Source organism: Lytechinus pictus, unplaced genomic scaffold (genome assembly GCF_037042905.1).
Source record: "Lytechinus pictus isolate F3 Inbred unplaced genomic scaffold, Lp3.0 scaffold_19, whole genome shotgun sequence".
Lineage (NCBI taxonomy): Eukaryota > Metazoa > Echinodermata > Echinoidea > Temnopleuroida > Toxopneustidae > Lytechinus > Lytechinus pictus.
The window spans coordinates 1,271,030-1,296,332 of record NW_026974140.1 but is presented as its reverse complement, the minus strand read 5'-3'; the positions used below and the strand labels follow the sequence as shown (position 1 = coordinate 1,296,332).

The 25,303-nt window shown below is 36.2% G+C and overlaps 1 protein-coding gene and 1 long non-coding RNA gene across 2 annotated transcripts in view; one reads left to right on the top strand and one right to left on the bottom strand.

Moving 5' to 3' along the window:
• The window catches only part of LOC129261224 (THO complex subunit 2-like), a 142,944-nt gene extending 119,579 nt beyond the window's left edge, over positions 1 to 23,365 (top strand). Inside the window, exons 38-40 of the mRNA XM_064114108.1 lie at positions 2,876 to 2,955; positions 6,296 to 6,432; positions 18,037 to 23,365. Of these exons, the coding sequence (XP_063970178.1) occupies positions 2,876 to 2,955; positions 6,296 to 6,432; positions 18,037 to 18,070 (251 nt within the window). The 3' untranslated portion in view covers positions 18,071 to 23,365. The remainder of the gene's footprint in view (positions 1 to 2,875; positions 2,956 to 6,295; positions 6,433 to 18,036) is intronic.
• Positions 10,462 to 15,041, bottom strand: LOC135157682 (uncharacterized). Its single transcript, XR_010296639.1, has 3 exons — positions 14,968 to 15,041; positions 12,127 to 12,229; positions 10,462 to 11,587 (listed from the first exon to the last, which is right to left on the bottom strand). It is a non-coding gene; the product is annotated as an uncharacterized LOC135157682 (long non-coding RNA).
• Positions 23,366 to 25,303: the final 1,938 nt, after the last annotated feature.

The window sequence follows — 25,303 nt, the reverse complement described above, 5'->3', positions numbered from 1 at the left end:
AAAAGTCACTCGGAGTGTGACGTCACCGGGGGGAATTTAGTATAAGAGGTGCCTGAATGTCATACAGAAATGCTATGCAGAGAGAAAAAGATATTTTACAATTTTTTTTCAAAGCAACTCAAATCAAACAAATAGGACTGATATGTACAAATCTTTACTTTCCCTGTATAAAAAACAGTATGAATAACCACCATGAACTCTTCAATCATGATGTAAGATAGCAAACAGTGAGTTATTGAATGATATTTTCACTATTTCTCATTTATTTTATCACGATGTTCAATCAAGTGAGTAGCTGGAAAGTAATTCCGGCGGCTAGCTCAGCGCGCGCTGAACGCATAATACTAGTACACACAATACCCAGGCATTGAGTGTACTGTATTGGTCTGGTATGTCGACTTAGTTCATGGCCGTGCAGCGATCCCCTGGCGTTTTTTCTTCTTTTCTTTTGTCTTTGACTCCCTTGACTCCACTTTTATATCCTCTGGATCATTTCCACTCATAGCTCATTCCACAGAACAATCTTGAACCAAACGTATAGTATTCTTTCTCGGCCTTCTGAGTTGTTTTCTATATTTAATTACGCTAGGGGTCACCGTCACACATACAAACGCAATTCGGAAGTGAGTTGAAGACAGAAAGATATATAGTAATTAGTATACATCTCTATGGTTGAAGACAACAAGAACGGTACGGTAGCTCGACAGCTAGCTGCGCCGGAGCGGGCGGCCGGTCGGCACAAAGCAATTCCGCAACCAACTGTGTTTTTTTGCAAGAGCCGCGTCACACGCGGATAAATATGTCATAATAACACGTCTGCTACGTTATCGACTGGTGAGAAGATCTCGATCAAATTTCATATTATTCACCTTGAAATTATTCCTTTAGGGTCTATGGTATCATTCTGAGGGAATTCACATATTTGGAATAATAGTACGGCCACAAATATTTTAATCATTTCCTCTTTGCAAGTTTTATGGCTCGCAGATACAACTTCAACTGCAGTTATTCCATAGTAGTACACAAAACGGCACTGCCTTGTTTACTAAACCGGGACCGAATACCCCCCGGTGACGTCACACTCAAAGAACACCCGTCTCGGTAGGCATTGCAGGAGCGAACTCGGGGAAAATGGGTAGGGATAAATCGTTCAAATTCACTATTTTGAAAAAAGAAAATGGGGGGTCGAATCACCTATTAGTGTTTGGGGGGTTGTAAGGTTGCTATTAATGTAAATATCTCAATATTTGGAATCGTCTTCTTAATTCAACTTTAACCCTATGTAGGCTGGGGAGGGGGCCTCCGAGGCCCCCCCAGCCAACATAAATATTTGCGCAATATATTCGCCACTCCAAATTTTTTTACCGCGCCACTCAATAACTTTTTACTTTTAAGTCTTGCGCATCTTTTGAGACCAAATTTGCGACACCCGGGTAAACGGTTACGAAATTAAGCAACATTTTGTAAGTGTATGTCAGACCAATACTGTTCAAAAACGTGATTTCATGTACATAGTCCATGCTAACTGTATTTTCAACCAAAAATCATAAATGAATGATTATGTTTGTTTTGCTGGTCTAAATGGATTTATTTTATGCCGTTTATGATCTCAAGAGTTCCCGACAAAGTTCATCTAAAAAACAATGAAAGAGCAAAAGTTCCATAAAACGAAGAAATACATGAGAAATTGCAAAAACAATATAATACATGAGAAATTGATCTGATATTGCAATTTTTGTCACGTTCATTTTTGTTTTTTCGACTTTCTGTTTTTTATTTTTATTTTTTCAATGGAAATTGTTGGGAACTTTATTTTGACGATAAATAAGATGGAATTAATTAATTTCAATCAGTAAAAGGAAAAAATAATGATACATTTATGAATTTTGGCTAAAAACACTATTTGCATTGGATTTGTACACAAATTCACTCTTTTGAGCAATTTTGGGTCTGCATGCACTTACGAAATGTTGCGTAATTTCAGAATTGCATACCCAGGGGTCGCAATTTTGGTCTCATAAGTTGCACGAGACTTGAATGTAAAAAGTCAGTGAGCGACGCGGACAAAACATTTTGCGCGGCTGATTTATCACGAAAAATGTCAAGGGGGGGGGGGCAGAATCAGCACTTCCCCCTGTGCAAGATTTTTTTACCATGTCGCATGCTGACTGGAAGTGCATGCAGACCCAAAATTGCTCAAAAAAGTGTATTTGTGTACAAATCCAATGCAAATAGTGTTTTTAGCCAAAATTCATAAATGTTTAATTATTTTTCCTTTTACTCATTAAAATCAATTAAATCCATCTTATTTATGGTCAAAATAAAGTTCCCGACAATTTCCATTGAAAAAACAATAAAAAACAAGAAGTAGAAAAACAACGAAATATATAAGAAATTCAGAAAACGATAACATACATAAGAAAATAAATGTGATTTTGAAATTTTTGTAAGAACATTTGATCAGATTCATATAAAGTGTCTGTGTACCAAAAATTTGCATTTTAGGGGCATTACATGTATCTAGTTAATTAGGCGAAACTTTTGATTTTATGCATAAATTAGCATAAATAATTGGCAATGAGATTTTTCGCAGAATTTGATTTTATAGTTTTGTAGATCAAGCCATGGGTATTAATGCGCCTGTCAATTTTCATCGCGATCTACGCCTAAGAATCAGCCCCCCCCCCGTCTTTTTAGGCGTCGAAATAGCACAGTCAAGCAGTATCTTTTATTAATAAACTCTCATTATCAGGAATGTCATAATGTGGGTGAAACAATCTTTCTGTTTTCTTGATGTTGAATGGATATTGTTCTTGGTCTTCTGTGCATACACAAGCTGCACAAACTGATATGATCTCTTTATTATCATTTTCAGGTCATGAGGGTAAAAGTAGTAAAAGGTCATCATTAGGTGATGGAGCTAGCTCAAGCAGTAGTATGAATGGAGAGAGGATGGTGAGTGGTCCCATACATCTTGTTTAACTAAACCAATTTATCAAAGCTTGATTTGAGTGGAAAGAGAAAAATCAAACCAGCATATCTTTGAAAATTTATTTGAGATCAGATGTTAGATAACGAGGTTATGACATTTTAGAGTTTTGCTTATTTTTCACAAAACACAGTCATATGCAAATGAGAGAGTTGGTGATGTCACTCACTATTTGTTTTGTATTTTATTGTTTGAATTATTCAATATTGTTTTTAATATTTCTATTAATAAAGTACACAAGAAATAGAAAAAAAATGACAATGAATGAGACAGTTTACAGATATGATGTGCAAAGATTGGCAGTGCCATGCACGCAAAATCTAAGTAATTAAAAATCTGTTAAATGTTCTCTCAGTAGCATTCTTTTTCTGTAAAGTTTTGGGGAGCTCAGCATATTTTATAAGCTAAATATATAGTGTTAGTATTGATGAATTCTGAGGTCATTTTATCTTTAAAATATTTTATTTTATCTCTTAAAATGAAATTGGTATTCTGATATGACATTTTATCTCTTTTTATTTTTTTTCAAAGTCAGCACTGCTGCTATATTGGATTACGTAATGCAAGTGAGACTGCCAGAGGCGCTCCTCTTGTTATTTAATGAAATGAGCTTTTAAAGTGATGGGAATTATTGTGGTTGTAAAGGAGAACAAACTGCAATACAGGAGACAGGATCATGATTTATACACATTTTTGTCTTGCTTGCACAGCTGAGCAAGACTATAGGCGCTGTTTTACGACTGCGGCGGCATCGTCAACATTGAAAACTTAACCAAGATGAACTTTTTGAAATGTCATCAGAACTTAGAAAGTACATAGACCTAGTTCATGAAACTTAGACATAAGGGTTATCAAGTATTACTGAACATTCTGCCTGAGTTTCAGGTCACGTGATTAAGGTCAAAGGTCATTTAGTCGCAATGAACTTAGACCAATATCAAAATCTTAACCAAGGTTAAGTTTTTGAAATGTTGTCATAACTTAGAAAGTATATGAACCTAGTTCATGAAACTTGAACATATAGTGTATCACTGCCTGAGTTTCAGGTCACATAACCAAGGTCAAAGGTCACTTTGGGTCAACAAACTTTGGCCATGATGGGGGTATTTGTGTAATCGTCATCATAACTTACAAACAGGATTTGTACGGGTCATGGAAAACCTGGAAAGTCTACCGTGTAAATAAAAGGTGTAAAAGTCATGGAAAGGTTATGGAATTCTTGCTAAAAAGGTCATGAAAAGTCATGGAATCTAATTTATGAAAAAGAGTATGAACCCTGTACAAATATGAATTTAGTTCATGAAACTTGGATATACATTAAGACCAAGGTCAAAGGTCATTTAGGGTCAGTGAACTTTGGTAATGGGGGGGGGGGGGGGAATTTGTGGGATCTAGTTTATTAAACTTGGACATAAGAGCAACCATGCATCCCTGAATATCCTGAGCGTGTTTCAGGTCCAATGACCAAGTTCAAAGGCCATTTAAGGTCATTGAACTTTGGCCTTGTTGGGGATATTTGTTGAATCGGCATCATAACTTAGAAAGTTCATGGATCTAGTTCATGAATCATGGTTATCAAATATGAATTATTGTTTTGCACATGTTTTAGGTCACATGATCATGGTCAAATGCCATTTTGGGTCAATGGACAAGTATTTTATTAAATGTTTTGTTTTGTGAATAATTATTCAATAGCTGTTTTCAAAGTTAGCACTGTTGCTTTATCAAATTGCGCAATGCAGGTGAGACTGCCAGAGGCCTTCCACATGTTTGTAATGTAAATACATGTAGGAAAAAAAGGTATACTGCTTCAGAAAATACAGAAACGGTATTAACAGTGTAATATTAAAGTTTAATACTTTGCTATACTCTCATACCCCGAGAAGGGGGGGTTCCATAGAGTTAAGAAATCTGATCCAATTTTTTTATACTGAAACAGAGCTTCCAAGTCTCCCGGATCCTGCGGGAGAATACTGGATTGCGATCCAATTTTCTGTTCTCCCGACCCCATTCCAAAATCTCCCGGATAATCAGGATTTTTAGCTGTTAAATTGTAAAATTCATACAAACGACTGTTTTACGAGTCTAGCATGTTCAACTCCCTAACACCCACGTGGAACCTCCTTATCACATTTTCATTTTACCCAGTAACTTTTACCAGTTTTTGTATAATCGTACATTGATTTCCAATGTAAATGAAGATAATTTTACTGAACGGCTGGTGAAGTAGTCTAACAAGCCATTCTATTTCCGGGTTCTGCAATGTGTGTGATGAAAACACTTCAGCGGTACTCCATGCACATGGCCCCCGATGCGCCCCGGCGCGGCTCCAGCCGGCCGCGCTGCGCCAGGAAGCTCCGAGAAGGGAAGTTCGTTCACGAGCACTGCGAGGCATTTTTCGTAAGCTAGTGTGCGCTTTATTGGAGCTGAAACTGGATCAACGATGGGATTAACAAGTGAATTACTTTTACACCCTGACTTTCAGTTTCAGGAATAATTTTATTGACAATCCTGAAGAACCAGAAGCAAAGTGGAGATTTTTTCGCCTACTTTCACTTTGGTTGATCGGATTCGAACATTTTCTCTTTCGTGAGTGAGCTAGCGTGGCGCTGGCTGGCTGAGCTGTGCGAAGAACGCCCCTTCCCGATTCATCCACACTACAATCATGACAATCGCATCGTCAGTGACCATGGAGATCATGAAGATGGAGTCATCCAAGACCAAGACGAAAAAATACTTTTCGAAGTATAAAGATAATTTTCAAGCGGAATGGGACTGTGTAACAATTTTCACAGGAATCCCTCAGAGACTTTAAACAGTTCACATAATTTATATAAAGCTCATTTACCATGTTTACCACTACTGCAGCCCCTTCCCCCTCTGGCCAATTAAAGGTATTTTCATGTTGAATGCATTCTTTTATGAATTATTTAAAAAATCTACTGTATTGCCTGAAGTGTATATTTAGTCAATGACAATTCATGAATTCTCTCTAATGTGCATTAATCTATCAGAAATCTTTTGATGGTTTAGACAGCTGTCAGTTACTATCAAATGTTGTTTCTTAATGTGTTTTGCTACCCAAAACTCCCATCCGTGGGACAACGTTCCGCCGCTCCCTCACAAAATCTACTGGATTCTGTCTTTTCAATATTGGCAGCTCTGCTGAAATTTGCCCATCCGGATTAAACCCACTTTCGATAGCCTCTATTCACATTCACACATTGCAGCCTTTTGTGAATTTTGTGGTGCCTCATCATCACACATATCAACTGACCTTGATTGACTACTTTTGTTATCTTTTAGGATGAGAGGGATCGAGATAGAGAGATGATGAAAGAAGAAAAGTCATCAAGAAGAGAATCAGATGTGAGGGATAAACCTGCGAAGGAAAAGAAAATCAAGCGAGAACCAGTCGATGATGATAAAGATGATGACAGACAATATCCTTTATAGAGATAACCATTTGACTAGTTCTCTGAAGATAGTGTTTCTCATTTGTTTCATATTGCTTGGGAAATTCTTGATAGCCAGGGAATTTGAAATAATTATTTTTTGGCAAGCATATAAATTCAAAGAATTTTTAGATTTCCGTTAGAGAGCCAAGGAAGAGTATTGTTATTAAATTTTGCACTGCCTCTTTTCTGCTCTAATAACATAGCAATCTGGTGGCCGCTGATCCTTGAATACCGGGGGAAGAACAAAAAAGAAGAGGAAGAAGGTTGTTTCATAAAGCTGTTAATAAAGTTACGCAAAACTTTACGAGCAACTGGAATATGTTCTTAAATGTTAGTCAGCTATGTAGGGATGTATCATTAAGCACAAGAAAGGCTCACCAGTTGTTTGTAAATTCATTTGAAACTTACGAACATGAAACCATCCAAAATGCCGATTGAGAGCTGTGCAACACGTGCATCTACGTCAGCCAAGGCGAGCAAGCAATGTGTGTTTGTGAAGTTTGTTTACAATCACATACGAGCTACGCATGTTGGGGATGATCTTTTACATCTAATTCTAATTTACCTCAACTTTTTGCTTCAAAAAAGGTTTTATCGTAATTTAAAAATAGTACGAAGTGTCACTATATTTTTATATAGATAAATAATTCCCAGAGTTTCGTAATTTTGTCAAAATAATGAGGTAGAAACATAGAGATGTATACTAATTACGCTAGAGTGCGGAGTCGCCATAGGCGCGCGTACTTAACGTCTGTGATTGCGCGGAGCGTGGTCGGCCATTGCTCGATAGGTCTAGATTCGCCAAAGTACTTGGATGTACCCATAGCTCGTACGATGTAACGCTGTGGAAAAGGGATGCTGTCTCCGGCTTTTATCTTGAAGAAAAGAATCCAACCTAATTACAATTGAAAATATGAATGACAATTTTTGCATCTCAATAAACTATTAGTGTGATTACATAGGATTATGCTATTAATTTGTCTTTTTATCTGAATTCTCGGGATGAAATTCTCCTAAATAATTTGCATAAAATTATATATGATTGCCTGTCCGTTTACAGGCCTATTAGAGATAATAATAGATAGCAATATTGATAATATCACATACATAAATAGAAAAAATAAAACATACAACATTAAAAGTAATTTTTTACAATCAATTAAAAAGACAGTGAATTGGTCCATCTTCTCTGGATTTCCCTCGTCCTTTAATTGGCACAAGAATTCATTATCCATAATGATTCCATGTTCTCATGACCAATTTGTTTATGACCAGGATATAATTTTGTAATTTTAATTCAATTCAATTCCATTCATTTCACTTCACTTCACTTCACTTCAATTCATTTTTAAAATTTCATTTCCATTCAAACATAATACAAAGTAATATAAATCGGATAGCTAGGCCCCACAATTTTACAGATGAACATTATTATCTCGTAAAAAACCTAAAACAGTAGGCCTATAAATTTGAGCATAAATGGCCAACTAGGACCTATATGTAACTTGCCTTAATTGGTATGAAATGTATACTAGTTTTTTTTAATGTACAATAATTTGTATAAGTTAGTGTTTGATCTTTGATTACTCTTTTATTAGCATGCAAGTATAGAATATTTAAAGGGCATCTCATTATTTTTTCTTGGTGAGCCTCCCGTTACACAATAGATGTATCTCTTTCAGGATATTATTATCAGTTGGTTTTATACACTCAGTTGTAGTAATAATATTCTTTGTATAGTATAATACAAATTATAATATCCAACCCCCGCTCTGTTTCTTCTCCTCTCCTCCTTCTTCCTCTCCTTAATTATTATTTGATCCTTGATTTGTTCACATATTATTGGTCCAATCAAAGGATCATAAACACACCAGCGGATATGTCAGCAGAATATTTCAGCCGGTTTGCCGATCAGCATATTATTTCAGCTGGGGGGGGGGGGAGGTGAATCAAGTCTAGATTTTCCAGAAAATCTTTTATGTTGCATTAAACACGCATTGTAATTTGTTTATCATGTTTGCAAGGCAATACTGTAAACATAATTTCCCCCATTAGGCCTCGATCCTGTACATTGCAAAATTGTACGACTGCATGCATGCGCGCATTAAAATGCAAATTTTGCTGTCAACACACTTTTTTACATTGATTTGCACGTAAGAAAGTAATCAAAGTGATCGGATGGTTGCCAACATTGGAAATCTAAATCATAAACTTATAGATTCATCAATTAAATGGACCAATGAGTAAATCATTTTAATATTATCAATAAAAAATCATTTTATAGATTATGATGACGGTTACATCGACGTTTAAAACCATGGGAAAAAGGAGTTATGCCCTATTCTGATTTCTATGTGTAGATCTATAGTGTATGGAAAATAAATTAAAACAATTATTTTTTTTTAAATAAAGAAATAAATTATCAGCATCATGGTTATGCATAGGCCTACATATTATTTCTAATATTCATCCCTTCCAAATCATTAGAAAATAAAAGTCATATTAATGTATCGAAATGGTTAATATGACCTAAGCAAAAGCATTGGGGATGTATCATTGGCCTGTATATTATGTGCTTTTGATATTCCTATATAGGCATTTTTGTCCTCAGTTTTGTTAGATTTTGTGTTAATCTAAACTTTAATTCAGTACATTCAATACTATTTAACTTTTCAATTTGCTTTCGCGCTCATATGTCATCATTTTGTTCCGTTTCTCTGCTATCACTGTACATGCCCCATAGGTACTGTATGCGCATGGCAGACTGCGAAGACCTATCGAGTAATGGCGGCCGGTCTCCGCATAATCACAGCGATTTGACGAAGTACGCCCTCTAGCGTTATTAGTATATATCTCTATGGGTAGAAATTATACATGTATCTAACAGAACGAGTGACAATTGATCCCAGCCACGTGAACCCGGCGCGTGAAGTTTATCGTCGGTGAATATCGTCTGCTGCTATTTGTTGAGTTGATTTGCCTTCAGATTCGGATATATTCACTTGTTTGTAAGTACAGAGTTATATCATTATTTTCCTTTAGAGCCTTGACAGAGGGAAGAGACTCTGTATGGATGGTCAGGCTGGAATTTTCATGGATTTATTTTGGCCCGCGGTAGGCCTACGTGCAGCTAGCACTAGCAGCTGCATGAGTTGGTAGCGAATCGGCATGCAAGTTGAATTGTCCGACTCATCATCATAGACGTAATTCCCCTAATTTACCTCCATCCACGTCACTATAGAGCTAGAAACTTCATCATCATTCTCTTCATCTTCAAAATCATCAATTTGAAAATCCAAAATCTAGATAAACTTCTGGGTTTTCTTTCATTTCGTGATCGAAGTATTCAGTGACAGTGTGGAAGAAACGTACCCTCGCAACAGGTTTTGCATGCAAGTGGAGCTTGACGTGGGAGAGCCAATCACGTCTCTCGTACACTCATACACGTCATAAAATTCGAGTCAATTCAGAGACCGATGGGAGGCGTATTTCGGAGAGGCATTTTAACGCTTTTTAATTGGCGATTTCCACCTTCTGTATTACTTTCGTTATTTTTGAATGACCAAATGATAATCCCCACACCATGACCTTTCCACTGATATATAATAAGGTCATATTCATAATCAATATATTTCTCCTTTAAATATAATAAAGAAAAAGGAACAATATTGTTAGTTCAGGTATGGATCTTCATTCTTGTCATATGGGGTGTTGCAAGAAACTTGCGATTGAACGCAAATCGAACGCAACTCCCAAAATTGAGCGTAAGTCCTCCGATTAAACGCAAATCTGCAATTGAACGCAAGTTACGTTCAATCCTGTTGCAAGAAGAAGTTGCGTTTGATCAATTGAACGTAGATCAAGCGCAAGCTTTGCGATTGATTGCAAATCGAACGTAACTTATGTAAGATTTTGGAGGATGCGCAAAATTTGCGTTCGATTTACGTTCAATTGATTGTCCATAGGCTTGTGTACTAAAAATTCTGCAAAATTTTTTTTTTTGTATTTTGTTTTGAAAACTTGTGTAAATTATGCCATTTTCAATTTTCCATGGGTTTTTTTCAAGAAAAACTTGAAATAATGTTATTTTCAATCTTTATAGGCCTCTTCAGCAATTATGCCATTATTTTCACACAATTTCAGTACATTCTCTCCTAATATCATTTTAAAGTGTGTCAATCACCAAAAATATTCTGCTCTTGTTATCAGAGGTCATGGAATATTCAAATTGTGATTTCTGAAATAATTTGTATGAAGAAATGTTGAAGAAATAATAACTCTCCATAGGCACAAAAGCCACTCTTTATTAAAACACTTCATGCACTGGCAAATGCTTATCAATATTTCTGAGCGTTTGCAGTAAATACAACTCAGAATATGTTTTGCAAGAGCACTAAATTGCTTAAATGCTTTCATTCATACATATCATAATGAATAACATGCCCAATTAAGTTTTTCAAATAAAACATACATTTCAGGAGATTGCTACACTTCAAAATCTGAAGCTCTCTTGTTTCTCTCTCTTTAATCATGAGATTGCATCGTAGATATATATCACGCTTGCATACAGGGATGAGGTCGAGGCTGATTCTTCCGAGTCATGAGGCAGCTTGAGAGAACTTCCCATAGATTCTGTACAGTGACTCGGACCAAGGCCAGCAAAATGATGCCTCGAGGTCAGCATTGACTACATCCCTGCTTGGACTTGAAAAGATCCATTGATCTGTGCACAAAAAAGAACACTGCTCAAGACATTCATTATTGATGGACCTTTTATTTTTATTTTTCATTATTTCTTGCTCCCAAGGAATCACTTCTGAGATTCAGTAATAAAATTTCATTTCATCTGCATCAAGTGTTTCACCACAGAATGTCTTGTTTGAAATTGATGTGTATCATGTAGAAGACCACAGTTCTTAAGGTTGGCATGAAGAATCCATAGAAGTCCAGTCAGGAAAGCCACAAGCATCTCTGCTTGAAGGAACAAATCTGGTTTCCAGAAGCAGTCTAATTTGCGATGAATTTGGAGAGCTCCATGGAGTGAAGTTTTTAAACAAGCAACGCCCTCATTCTGTAGTCCACTCTTATAATGATGTTACTACAGACAGGAGCAGCTCTGAATTCAGTTCTGATAATCAACCTGTTCATAAAAAAATAATATGGGAAATAATGCAAGCCCATAACTATACATAGCTTGGGTTAGTTCAAATTTTGTCCTTTCAGTGCAAGAACGCCCTTAGCAAACCATTTTTGTGCACCCATCGGTGCAGAAATGCCCCTATGTCTGCTGGTAAGGGCGTTGTTTGCACCCAAATGATGATATGATAGAGGGATAGTGGCTTACTCCTGAGACCATAGTAATTGGCAATTTGCCATGATGTAATCTAAAAAAGTGTGAACTTATTGTTTTTCCCCAAATAAAAGAATCATGGAAATCAAAATATGCAATAAATTAAATCAATGAAAGCAAAATACACACTTTCATACAGTACACCTTGGATGAGCACAACCACCCCCCCCCATCAATGGGATGTCTTCATTGCTGAGAAGTCCAGTCAAGATAGAGATTTGTGTTAGCCTTTTTCATTTTGCATTATCCTTGGGTCAATGTGTACAGATTTCACCCCCATCCGCATCATGGTGAATTATTAATAATAATACAGTTTACATGTAACCTACCATTCAAGAGTTGATAAAATGAATCAATCAGCTGGTTGCAAGAACACACATTGTAGCAGACACAGTTATGGTGGTTCTGAGGTTCCAGACTTCTTTGTCATAACTGTAGTAAGCAATTAAAATCAAAAAGCAAAGAGATAAAACATATTCATTAAATTAATATACAAGTTAAGCTCAGTTGCCAGTGTGTTAATCATTATAGTAGTCCAAGGGTGTTTTGATTAAAGTCACTTCTGGCCTGGGGAGGGGCACTATGGTTCCTCAGCCATGGGCGGCGCAATTAAAAAAATTATGAAATCATACCTTTTGCTTTAATTTACTAAAAAAAGCTCGTAATAGAATGCCAAACTTTGGTGTACATATTCCTTTCTAGAGCAATCCTAACAACTTTACTTTAAAAAATCTGGTATCAAAATAAATTCCTTTCAATTCATGTTTTTTTTTTTTTTTTCTTTCTTTCTTAACTTCTTGATTTTTTTTTTAATTATTATTATTTTCAAGACAAAGTTCATCAGTGACAGTAAATTACTATTGTCAATAAAAAACAAATTACCCAGTTATGAATATTGACTTTTTACATGTAATCATGTTTTTGTCTGACATGTACTTAAACAAACATAATGTTGCAAAATTTCCTGACCCTGTACCTGGGAATGGCAAATTTAGTACCAAAAGTTGTGTGAGACTTGAAAGTAAAACGTCAGTCAGTGGTGCGGTAATAAAATTTTGAGTGGCAGATTTATTCTGAAAAATGTCAAGGGGGACCATATGCCCCCCCCCCCCCCAAGTATTGTGCTTGATGTAAAAGGATGTAAAAAAAAATCATGATTATGCATTCAATATTAATACTGATGCACCATATGAGACACCCTTTAACTGAAAGCACCTGGAAAAGCATTGTAATCATCCATTAAACAATTTAAAGTGAAAAAAAAGTCTGTCATCTATTTACATGTGCTTGCATAAAAATCAAGAGTCAGCTACATAGTAGCCCGGGGGGGGGGGGGGGGGGGTACTCACGAGATAAGGCATATGGGGATATGCCGCAGGAATGGGTCGCCTTTTTTGAAGAAATCCCTAAACATGGCGTATGGTTTTATGCTGGAAAATCCCTAAGCATGGCCCAATTTTTAGATAATGTCCTTAAACATGGGTCCATATTCTACTCCAATGTCTTAGGTGCAAATACAAAATGACCTTACATTTTGGGTGATAACCTTTTTTTCTTTTTTTTTGCTTGTCAAGTTTTTCCAGGCGAAAATGTGCCCCCCCCCTTTTTTGGAAATCCTGGATCCGCCCCTGTAATGAATCCCTAATAATGGGTACCTTTTTAGCCAAAATGACCTGTAAATATGGGTACGGGTTTCAAACTTTCAGCCACACACCTTTGTCCAAACCAAATCTAAGTACCTCCCCCCCGGCATAGTAGATCTACATATTGAATCTAAAAAATAAAATGCATTTACATGTATATCTTTTTATATTTATATGAGATGGATATTAAAAATGTGACGGCACATCATTACAAATCAACGACACAAATAGACTGTCCTTGCAAAGAACCTCTTGTGCAATCTGCCCGTAAGAAATTTAAAAGGGCCCTGGCCTGGGCAGGCAACATCCTATTCAATGTTAAAACTTTCCCAAGAATGTGGCAGATGTGGCCAATAGATTCTGAAAAGTAGCCCAACACATGTAGACCCCCTATACCTTTGTTTTTTTTCTTGTCTGGCGAGATGTACGGAGTCTGGAGAACCTCCCCCCCCCCCAAATAGAAAAAAAATAATAATAAATAATTTTTTTTTTAATCCTCCAAGTCCAAAGACCAAAGTCGAAACAGCAAAATTTTCACTTTATCCCAGGCCAGGCCAAGGAAAGTCATAAAAAGGGAGGTTAACGGTAGACTACCTCGAGCGAAGTTTGTGCAGGCTCCACTCCACTTCACTACCGCTACACTACGCTCCACCTACCCGAACTTCGAGACCGTGAACTCTATCGTATAAATAATTCACTGCCGATTTCAAAACATTGCATGCACGCGCGATACGGCAGCAAATTATTTATTTGTGTAAGGAACTTCATGTTGGCTCTAAATCACCAATTTTGAGACTGATAGAAGCATGAAAAAGTGAAACTTGGTGTAAAGTAAGAATATTAGTTTTAATTGTTTTTAAAGATCGTGATGTTGCATGAATTTTATATTTTTCCCCCATAAAATCCCACCTTTGTCACTCGGAATATCAGATAGAGTTCAGTCTCGAAGTTCGGTAGGTGGAGCGTAGTGTAGCGGTAGTGAAGTGGAGTAGGGCCTGCACGAACTTCGCTCGAGGTAACGTTAGACAGACTCTTAAAAAAAGAGAGACAAATGGAGAGGAATTTTTTTTTTTTGGAAATGTCTAGACTGTAAATTTGTAATGGAAGTCTTTAATTTTTATTTACTGGATGGCTATTCTCCGTTGAAACCGATATAACTTAAAAAATCATTTCAAATAGGAACAAAAATAATCTTTGAAGGTCACTTTCGATGTTTCATACATAATTAGAGCCTACACATTTACTTGCTTCTGTTCTGGGTGATTTTTAACAGCACTGCACCGGCAATGACCTGCCGTGTTGTTGATACAACCGTGCATTACCGACACAAAAAGTCAAGTGTGGGACTGGGATTGAAATTGTACGGTAGAAAATTTGTTGAAGGTGAAATTTCGACCGGCGATAAAGATACAGTTTCACTTTTTTCAAAATAATTTTTTCCCTGGCATAGGTCTAAAATATATAAATTCTCTAAAAACATACATAATGGAGAAAGAATTGTCTGAAAAATGAATATTTTCTACTTACTCTCTTCCACAAACAGGATTGTTGCAAGCCATCATTTTGCTTTTTCGACTAGTCTTGTGCTGCAGACCCTGTTTACAGCTGCAAATCGTCTGCAGATCAGCTGCAACTTGCGTTCAATCGCAAGCCTTTTTCTTGCAACGCAAATTGGCGATTGATTGCTAGTTGCAGTCGATCGGAATCGGCTGCAAAGTTGCAGTCGATTTGCAATCAATTGCAACATAACTTTCTTGCAACGCCCCAATAGTCTTTTACATGATGGATGCATAAGAAATGTGTGGATGTGAAAATAACGCATTAAGTTCGGACTGGGGTAATTTGAGCCAGCCAACACAGGGCAAGTTGGGCCATGGTAATTCTTGTGGTAATGTATAAAAAAAAAAAAAAAAAACCTTAAAAAGCCATTGATATGCAGGCAGAAAGGATCAAATTCACATGACAGTTCTTTTACTTTTAGAGGATGTTGGTATCTATAGAGAATTAGCAAGTGAAAAGACTTAAGGACGTTCCACAGTTAAAGTGAAATCCATGTCATTTTCACCAAACTTTGCACATAGATACTTTAGAACCTTAATATTCGAAATATGCAAAAGTTAACATAGGTCCATGTGCTTGATTTTTTGCTATAGAGCTTCAAAGTTCACCCAAATTGATGTTCTTAAGAATTGCGCATTCAAAAGAATTTGGCATTTTTAGACCGCCCAAGATTACTACAATGAGTTTAAAGCTCCATTACTCATTCAAAATACATGAAAAAGTCATCAAATTTCGCAAGAGAGTTAATAATTGTATCGTTAGAATGGAGAATCTATTAATAGTGCTATTTGTTTGCAATTTTAAGTTAAACAGCACTGTCAGTTCTTAAAAATGGCGTAAAAGATAACAAAATCCCAATCTAAAAAATGTAAAATTTCAGTAACAAACTACAAACGTACAATAAATGCTGCACTTTATTCAAAATCCATGTCATTTTCACCAAAATTTGCAGGGTTGTAGAGGAAGGTATACCTAAGAGGTACAAACATTAAAAAATAGGGGTTCATGTGCTTGTTTTTAAACTATCAGCATTTTTATTAGAGCAAATGTGCTTTTTAAAACACCAAAAATGGGCCGAATGCTTAGTATCTATGTGAAGAAAAAATCAAAACCACTCTACCATTTATTCAAACTCGGGCTAATATTCGTGATTCTTGGCAGCACTGCAGAGTAAAGTATTTTGAAATTGAAGAGAATACTTTTTTGAATGGTCCATGGAATAATTCAATTTTTTAGCTTCATGAAATAACGCATCAGATCCGCAGTTAAAGTGCAGAAGATGAGAAAAATCAGCTCATACCCGCAGCTAATTAATCACCTGTTCTTCCATTGTGACGTCAGCGCGCAGAGTGTAAACTATGCGCAGATCATAATGCGCACAAATATAACTGTGGAACGTCCTTAAGATAAAAAATGACATGCTGGTTCTTCCTGCATAAAATGTACATTTTGTACATACATGTAGTGTTTGTGGCTCAGCTTACCCCAGAAGGTGGCACCATTTACCCCACAGATGGGGTAAGTTGAGCCATTTGACATCGTTTATTTTCATAGGTCACAAACATGCTAAATGCAAAAAGTGTCACAACTTACCCCGCCTTCCCCTACTCACGAAAGTGTAAAGATGCACCAACCCAGTAGCTTGTTCTGTATCAAGGACTCATTGGGAATTAACATATTTTTCTGATTGATTAAAATCAGAATTTCATTTTAAAGGGTGAAAGTGTACTAACCCTATGATATTTTTAGAGAAAAAAAAAAGTATTCCAGAAATCAATGTGAAGTTCAGGGATAGCATATCTTGACTAGGAAATGTCTTGAAAGTTTCAGAGTTAGAAATAAGGTTTCATGATAAGTATATGCAGGGGCGCCGGAACACTTTCAGTTTTAGGGGGGCAAATTCCCGAAGGGGGCACAATATTTTCGAGAGCATGAGATACCGAAGCGATCGAGCGGGAGAGGGTGTGGCCCCCCACGGAAAGGACTTTGTGTAAAAATGGAGTATAAAAGTTTCGTTTCTAAGAGCATTAAAAAATAAATTTCTTGAGAATTAAACATGGAATTCACTACGAAAGACTATACTCATAATTTATGAGAACCTATGAAATCTACGCGCAAAACGATCGCTTCGGAATGTGGTTTTCATGTCTGATCAATTAAATTACGTATTACGCTTATATTGACTCAAAATACCAGAAATTACATTTTTCATGCAATATCCTTTCAGAAACATTTATTTATGTACATTTACATACACGGACGACGCGAGAGAGCAAAATCATATATAAGTTTCAAGTAATTCCTGTCAGAACAAGGAGCGTATTAAGCAGAAGCGTAACAACAGAAACAAAAGAAATTCTAATGAATGTCTTTTCAAATTCAAAATGTCATACTGTTCTGACGTGGCAGACGTCGATAAGCACTTAAATCCCCATTTTATGCAAATCATTTCTGACATCAGCATTGGAGATAATCCCTGATTATCCATGCATGAGCAATACGTTTCATATTTTGTAACTGGAGGAAAAAGAAATATGACAAGCTTAATTGTCTAACAATTTCAAACTTTTCTGAAAATCATTAAAGTTTAAAACATTTCCCGATTTATGTGTTTCCTTTTGCATATTTTGTATGGCTGGGAAGCAAAACAAGAATTTTATTTGGGGGGCAAGTGCCCCCCCCCCCCTGCCCCCCCCCCCCCCCCCCCCCCCGCTTCCGGCCCCCTTGAGTATATGTAACATGGGTCACGTAGCAATTTTGAAAGTTTGATGGGGTGGGGAAACATGCATTAATTCACAATTTCATGGTCATTTTCATGTTTTATACATGGTTACTGAAAAAAGAGCAGGGTTTAAGCTTCCTGGTTCAGCAGCCCCTGAGTTCATTTTCAAGGAAAATAATGTAGAAAATCAGTGTACAGGAGAAGCAGATTTTGTATTGCCATACTTCAGAAACACAAGGCTTCACAAGCTTGTTTTAAGATTGTCAGACACATATTGAGATATGCTTTGATTTTGATCCTTAACTCCTGTGTACTAAATCCAGCAGCTCAAGAAAAAGAAGACCTTGACGACACATTCTTACATGGACAAGAAGGAGGTGGAAAGATTCATCTCAAAATTGTCTGTATTTTCAACTGAATCTTGTCATTCAGGAGTGAAGAAAGATAGCAACGTGATTGTATATATTATTTTTTTTGTAATTATTCATGTATTTTCTCTCTGCCCATTTTCTGAAGCTATCATGATAAAGGTGTATCTTTTTAGTTGTTGTTATTGTATGGTTTGAATAGACACACAACAATGGTTAATGTTATCATGAGCCCCACAACACTGAAGCTTAGTGTTTGATCATAGGGCTGATTTTATGCTTGATTGTATTGATCATTATGTGCAATCAATCGTACAAATCAATTCTATGATTATTTACTTAGCTTTGTGCTACAGGATCCTAGTGGGTGACTGTCTTTTGATGACTTGTTGGTGATTATTTCTTGCAAATTAATCTCGGTCAATCGGTTGCTAAAATTTTAGGAGCTAATAACGATTGTCAATAAAATTGCTTGGTGAAATGATCCCAGTTCCATCATCTAAAGATTTGAATATTATAATTCTTCCAAAATCAGAACTGAGAAAACTAATGCCACTCACTGATGTTATTTACCATTATTCTGCCAACAAAATATGAAGATAAATTCCCATTACTCCCATTACAATATGGCTTTGTCACTGAACCACCAACAACCCAAGGTAGAAGACAGGTAAAGTTTAACATTCTTCTGTTTGGGGGATTGGTTCTGCTTCTATTTATTCTCAATAACTTGTATATTCTCTCAGATTTTTGGTGTTGCAAATACCAAGAAGATTCTATGACTGGAGTTCCAACAGGCAAAAAATTTATTCAAGCAGCTGTTCATTTCTAAAGAAGCACAATAGAAAGAACGGCAATAAGGACCTTTTGATGTCCGTCTTCGAAGCCGCCAGTTTCAGTGAAGAAAGCAGAGGGGTGAAATTTTACGAATATACATTTGTACAGTATCAGTTCTCCATCTTTCATATTAATAAACAAACTGAAATTTGAATGCATGACAAAACATCAATAACCAGCACTATAAGCCAGTTCACGGTTAGCTCATGATCAACTTTTCTCAAATGACCTTTGTGATTTTTCATTAGGATAAGCACTATCATTTTCAAATGTAGATGTTGCGTAAGCTTTACCGGTTGAGTATTCAAATTCTAAGAACAAAAGGCATTGTATAGACCAGGTGACTAGAATAGTACATCAGGGATAAAGTTTGGAAATCTGTTTTTGTCTGCCTTTGGCACATTTGACTATTGTTTAGGCTAATGTCAAATACCAGTGATTATGAAGGATCTATTTATTACTCTTAAGCTTGGATGTGATAAATATTTTAAAAAGGAATACATGAATAATCATCCAATCACAAATGCCTATGTCAGTGAATTTGAAAGCCACCTTCATGGTTGTCTCCAATGACCTTTTTCTGCTCGTGCGCAGTTTACAACCGTGAACAGGCTTATTACGACGAGATATTTGCCCACATTATATCAATAAATCTGTAATTAGTGAAAAAGGAAAGAATTTGACCTTTACTGAAACTAGATTTTAAAACTTTTCCGATTGTTTGCGGCGAATGAAAATTTCAAATGTGGTCTGTAGAATATCGTTGTTCATTACTGTACATGTATATGCCAGATGAGTGCCCGCACATGCCCAGTCAAGCAAATTTGAGTCATATTTCAGGACATACATGTATTGCATAGTTTATTTTCGCATGCCTCCGAATTATGTACTACACATATAACCAGACCAAGATGCGGCGAAAAAGTAATTATCACAAAAGCATATTTCTTTTTATGTATGACCTATAGCTGCGGAGTCATGCGGGAATCATTTGTCTACACAATTGCAAGAGATGTTGAGCAAAGTGCATGCCTGACATACTTTCTGCTGGCGGCTTTTAACCTTGTTCAAAGAGATTTTATTTGCTGTTACTCCATCTCATTTGAAACCTCCTTGCAAATACAGTGTGACCTTTGATAGGGGAGATCGGGGTTAGTTGGAATATTTTTGACAAAAATGGCTGTAAAATCGAAATGGATTTTATTTGAGAAACAATATATATCAGCTTGAAGCATATATCTAAGGGCTTCAAATGTACCCCATACAATTTTTAACTCTATGATGATTACTGAAAAAAATCCATCTTGAACAAGACCATCGCAAGCGTTCCAACTTACCTCGTATACGGGTAAGTTGGAACATGGTATGGGGTAAGTTGGAAGACTGCATGATCAATTAAGAATTACATGTAACTACTTACATGGACAACCGTAATATTACATGGTTAGCCTATTTGCTTTATTTTTTTTCAAGTTCAAAATATCAAACGTGGATTTGTTGAACTTTGTTTTCTATTATACAGCCACTCACGCAAGCCGACTTTGTAGTAGAATTCTGCTTATTTGTGTGTGTTCGATTTTACGTGCAATTAAGTGTACTATCAGCAATTTCATGTACTTCTGCATCAAATTTACATGACAAAAATTGTTTATATTTTGAATTAATTAATTATGCAAACAAGCATATGAAATTTGCCCTAATTTTTTTTTTGGGGTATGTTTTTGCATTTAACTCTATTTATTAAGCTAGTAGAATGCTAATTTTTGGTGAGAGTATCAATTTTTATCTTCATAACAAATATCCACAAAAAATTACAAAAAATATAATTTCATATGTATTTTTTGTTTTTGGAAATTTGTATTTCTTTGTTTTTTGAACCTTTGTTTTTTATTGCTTTTTCCGAAGAACTTTGTCGGGGACTCTTTTGCGATCATAAATATAAAATAAATTTGAACCAACAAAAGTAGAAATAATCCTACATTTATGATTTTGGGTGGAAAAAAATAATTTGCATTGACCTTGTACATGGAATCACGTTTTTCAGCAATTTTGGGTCCAACATGCACATACAAAATGTTGTGTAATTTCGAAACCGTGCACCCAGGCATTGCAAATTTGGTCTCAAAAGATGCGCAAGACTTGAAAGTAAAAAGTCAGTGAGCGATGTGGTCAAAAAAATTTGCGCGACGGCGTAGTGACGAATTTGTCCGGGGGTGGGGGGGGGGGCTCAAATTGACCCCCTAGTTTGATAAGGGTTAATATTGCTTTAGGGCCTATAATAAGCCTTAAATGCACACTCAGACCTAACTGAGAAACAAAACAAGCATGGTATACAATACATGTTCAGAAGAGTGTGAAATACTGTACACATTTTTTTCTCATATCCAATGTTTTTATTCATAATTATGTTGGGGGTAAGTTGGAACATGTTCCAACTAGCCCCTTCAATTTTTTTCCAACTACATGTAACACCAGAGGCCCATTTGACATTTCTAAGCTTACAGCACAAAAAGGGACTTCACCGTGGCATGTTAATGACCTTATTTTGTAGCTTGATACAAGTTTCCATTATACCCCCAAACAGGCCAACTTGATCTATAAACTTCTCTGAGATAATAAAAAAATTCTGAAAGAGAAAAAAAATTATCAAAAGGTGAAAAAACAAAAATTCCTTTTTAACTTCTACAGGCTTGTTGCACATGTATTGTCTGTGATATGGTGGATGGCTGTTGATAATAGCAAGAAATTGAGGGCACTATTGCATAAATTTATGTAAAGGCGTTTAAGAAAATTACAATGTTTCAACTTACCCCGCGTTCCAACTGACCCAAATCTCCCCTATAAAACAGGCTCTGTCATCCATGGTTAATGATTGATGATGATGATCCAAGGTGGATTCATTTTTCAAAACTTGAGCTGGGACTTCTACAGAAGATTGCTTGATAACATTTGTAGTCACAAGAAGGTGGGATGGGGATATCCCAAGGTATGAGGTACCTGGTACAGTCGCCCAAGTGACATTCCAATAACGATTGAAATCGGTATCTTTTTGAGATTTTTCTGAATCTTTTTCAAGTCTTTGTAAGATAACCCCCAGGTGGAATATTATGTATTACAGTACAATAACTTGGAAGTTGGTTGATATGTCTGCCCGGGGGGCCACTTACATTGACGAGTGGATACCATTCGCGACCCCAAAAACATGTAAAAAGGATGTCTTTTTCAAGATAGGGCACGTTACGTACGTAACGTGATAAGGGTGTCAAAAACACAAAAATATTGAAAAAAGGGTATCTACTTCGCTCGGAAAAATATACGTGTTTAGGGTCAAATTATGTGGGGATGATAAAACAAAATCAAAATGTTTTATAAAGGATGTCCTTTTTGCCCCAACACTACGTGTTTAGAGTCCGATTTGCGCGAGGTGTGGATGGTGGGGTCGTACTAAACCAAAATAATGGTGTGTAAAGGTACAACCGACGACCAACGGACCCGTGACATAACAATAAAATATCGCTATACTTGTTTGGGGGTTCATTTCATGGAATACTTGCCTATAGTATCGTTTTGTTTCCAATACTTGTTAAGGGGTGCATTTTCAGAATAAGGAAAATACATCGCTGTACTTGTTAAGGGGCTCAATTATGGGAATACTTGCCAATAGCATTTGTTTCCAATACTTGTTAAGGGTAGGGTTTCACACGCCAATACTTGTTAAGGGGTGCATTTTCAGAATATGGAAAATACGTGTTTAGGGTGCTTTTCAAGACCCCGTGGTCGCGCATGGTATCCACTCGTCAATGGAAGTGGCCCCCCCCCCCCCCGGGTATGTCTGATATTTTCATTTGTCATTATGTGGTGACAGAGTTTTCATAATTTTGCTTATGTTATTTAGCATACGAACGTGTTGTCAGTCATGCAAAAGTCATGATTATTAAACTTACAAACAGCTTTACAAAATGGCCCCAGGGCAGATTGGCTACCCAAGTACATCTGATTACAACAACTTGACTGGTGATAGTTGTCAAATAGTTTTGCATTGAAAAATCACAAAATATACATGTATTGTTTGAGTTTAATTCTGTATTGCCATGGAATTCTAGATGATGGAGATACAAAAATGCAAAATATTAGCCAGCCCCCCCCCCCCAATCATTTGTGAGAGCTTTAATGGTATTTTCATGCAATAACCAAGGAAGTTTTCTTGGGAGGAAAAACAAGGAGAATGTTTCTCTCCATTAATTCAATAGGAAGAGGGAGAGAAAAACGGTGATAAAAACTTCATTGTAAAATGATCTTTATTCATGTTATTTTGAGAGTTCTTTTGTCAAAATCTTATTTTTCACAATTTTGGAATGATTGTGGTATGATATCCCTGCTTTTCACTTATATCGTACATTTTTAATGTAGTAATAAACAGTCACTTGTACAGTTCGTATTTTTTTCTCCCAACTTTGTTATTGTGTTGCCGAGAAGTTTGTATACTGTTCCAGCACATTGCCGAACAACACATGTTCACTATCGTATAGTATTGATCAGTGCTTTTGTGTTTTTACAGTGCTCAATATTTTAAATGTCACAGAGGTCATAAAAGGAATGCTCAGGCTTGGTGGGTGTTTCATAAAGCTGTTTTTATAAAGTTAAGAGTAACTTTACAAATGACTGTTCATCCTTTCTTAGGTGCTAAATCAACATGAATGAAACTTTGTGGAGTAACATGATTACCACGTAGAGAGGGGGACCAGTCTTTTGTAAGGTAGCTCAAACACCCACCTGGTGGGTGTTACATGAAGTGATTTGTAAGATACAAATAAATTTAAGCACAAATGGAACATGATCATAGGTGCCATGAAGTCAGCGACATAAGAATCAGTTAGCACAAGAAAGGGTCACCAGTCATGTACAGTGTCTACTAGAATCATTTGTACACTTCATACACCAATGCAAAATGAGAAGATAAACTATGTTGGAACCCCAAAATTCCTAGGTTGGCCATCAGAAGATACAATGAATTATATGCCATATGAAAGAGGGAAGTATAGCAATTGTTTTGCACCTAGTTGGAAATTGTGATCGGTCACACATGAGCGATTATGAATTATGAAATGCAATAATGCATATTTTAAGACCTTGCTGTGATTATTTAAGCGTAGCGCCCAACGATTCATTGATCATGACTTATTTCCTTGTTTTCACAAGAGATGAGATGATATACTTTCATTTGATATACAGTGCGTCCGTCAGTACGTGATTAAGTTATGATAAATCATCTCTAAACCTCGGTTTCGTTTTTTGTGGGACGCACTGTACAGGTCTTAATATTTCAGTTGGTATTACAGATTTCATAAACGATTTTAAACGAATTGATGCCTGACTGCTGTTGCCCCATTGACTTTTGTACAGGGGTGTAATTAGATTCATTTCTGATAGTCAATTTCCTGTCAAAATAGATAAAACATGTGTAAAGGATCTGAATTTTACATGAAATGAAAGCATGTCATCTCATCTCTCTGAAAAAATAAGAAATAAGTCATGATCATTGAAGCTTTACGAGTTACACTTCAATGATCACAAAAATATGAAAATATGCTTTATCACACATAATGAATTATAATCATTTATGCTTGACTGATAACAATTTGCAACTAGATGGAAAACAAAGACTACTTTTCTCATTCATATGATATATTATTCATTAGAGTTTATGAAAACCAGGTTACAAATTTTTTTATTTTTATCATAGTCCATCCACTCATTTTTCAGTGTTTTTAATGTACATTGTACAAATAATTCTTGTAGACACTGTATGAAATCATTTGTAACATACAAACGGGTGTATGAAACACCCACCAAAATGACAAAACTCAACACTATGGGTAGCAACTTAATTGGATATGAGGCATCCAACAAAAATGTTGCAGAGGCAACATAGAATTTGTTTGTTTTTGCCTAGTGACAAAAATTGTGGACCAATGAAAGAATTTGAAGTGTTTGCATTTATATTTGTCCAAGGCTTGTAGGTTGACTCATTATGCAATACCATATTTAACACTCTGTGTGACCATTATGTCTTTAATACAGTGGCACTTATGAAAATCTTTTAATAATCTAATGTAGATTTATTAACATGGGATGATTTGTCTCAAATGTCTGGACACTGTCTATGAACTTGACAAACCGTATCTGAAGATGCTTGACTATCTGTGATACATCATGCAAGTGTGTGTCAATGTCATTCGATCTCGTAGATTGATGAAACTCCTTTACAGGTGAACTGTATTCAATTAAACTTTTTTTCTGTTAAATGTCAAGTACACAAGTTCTAAATTGTACACTTGAAAAATGGAAGTGCTAAGATTTTCAGGTTTATTTTTTA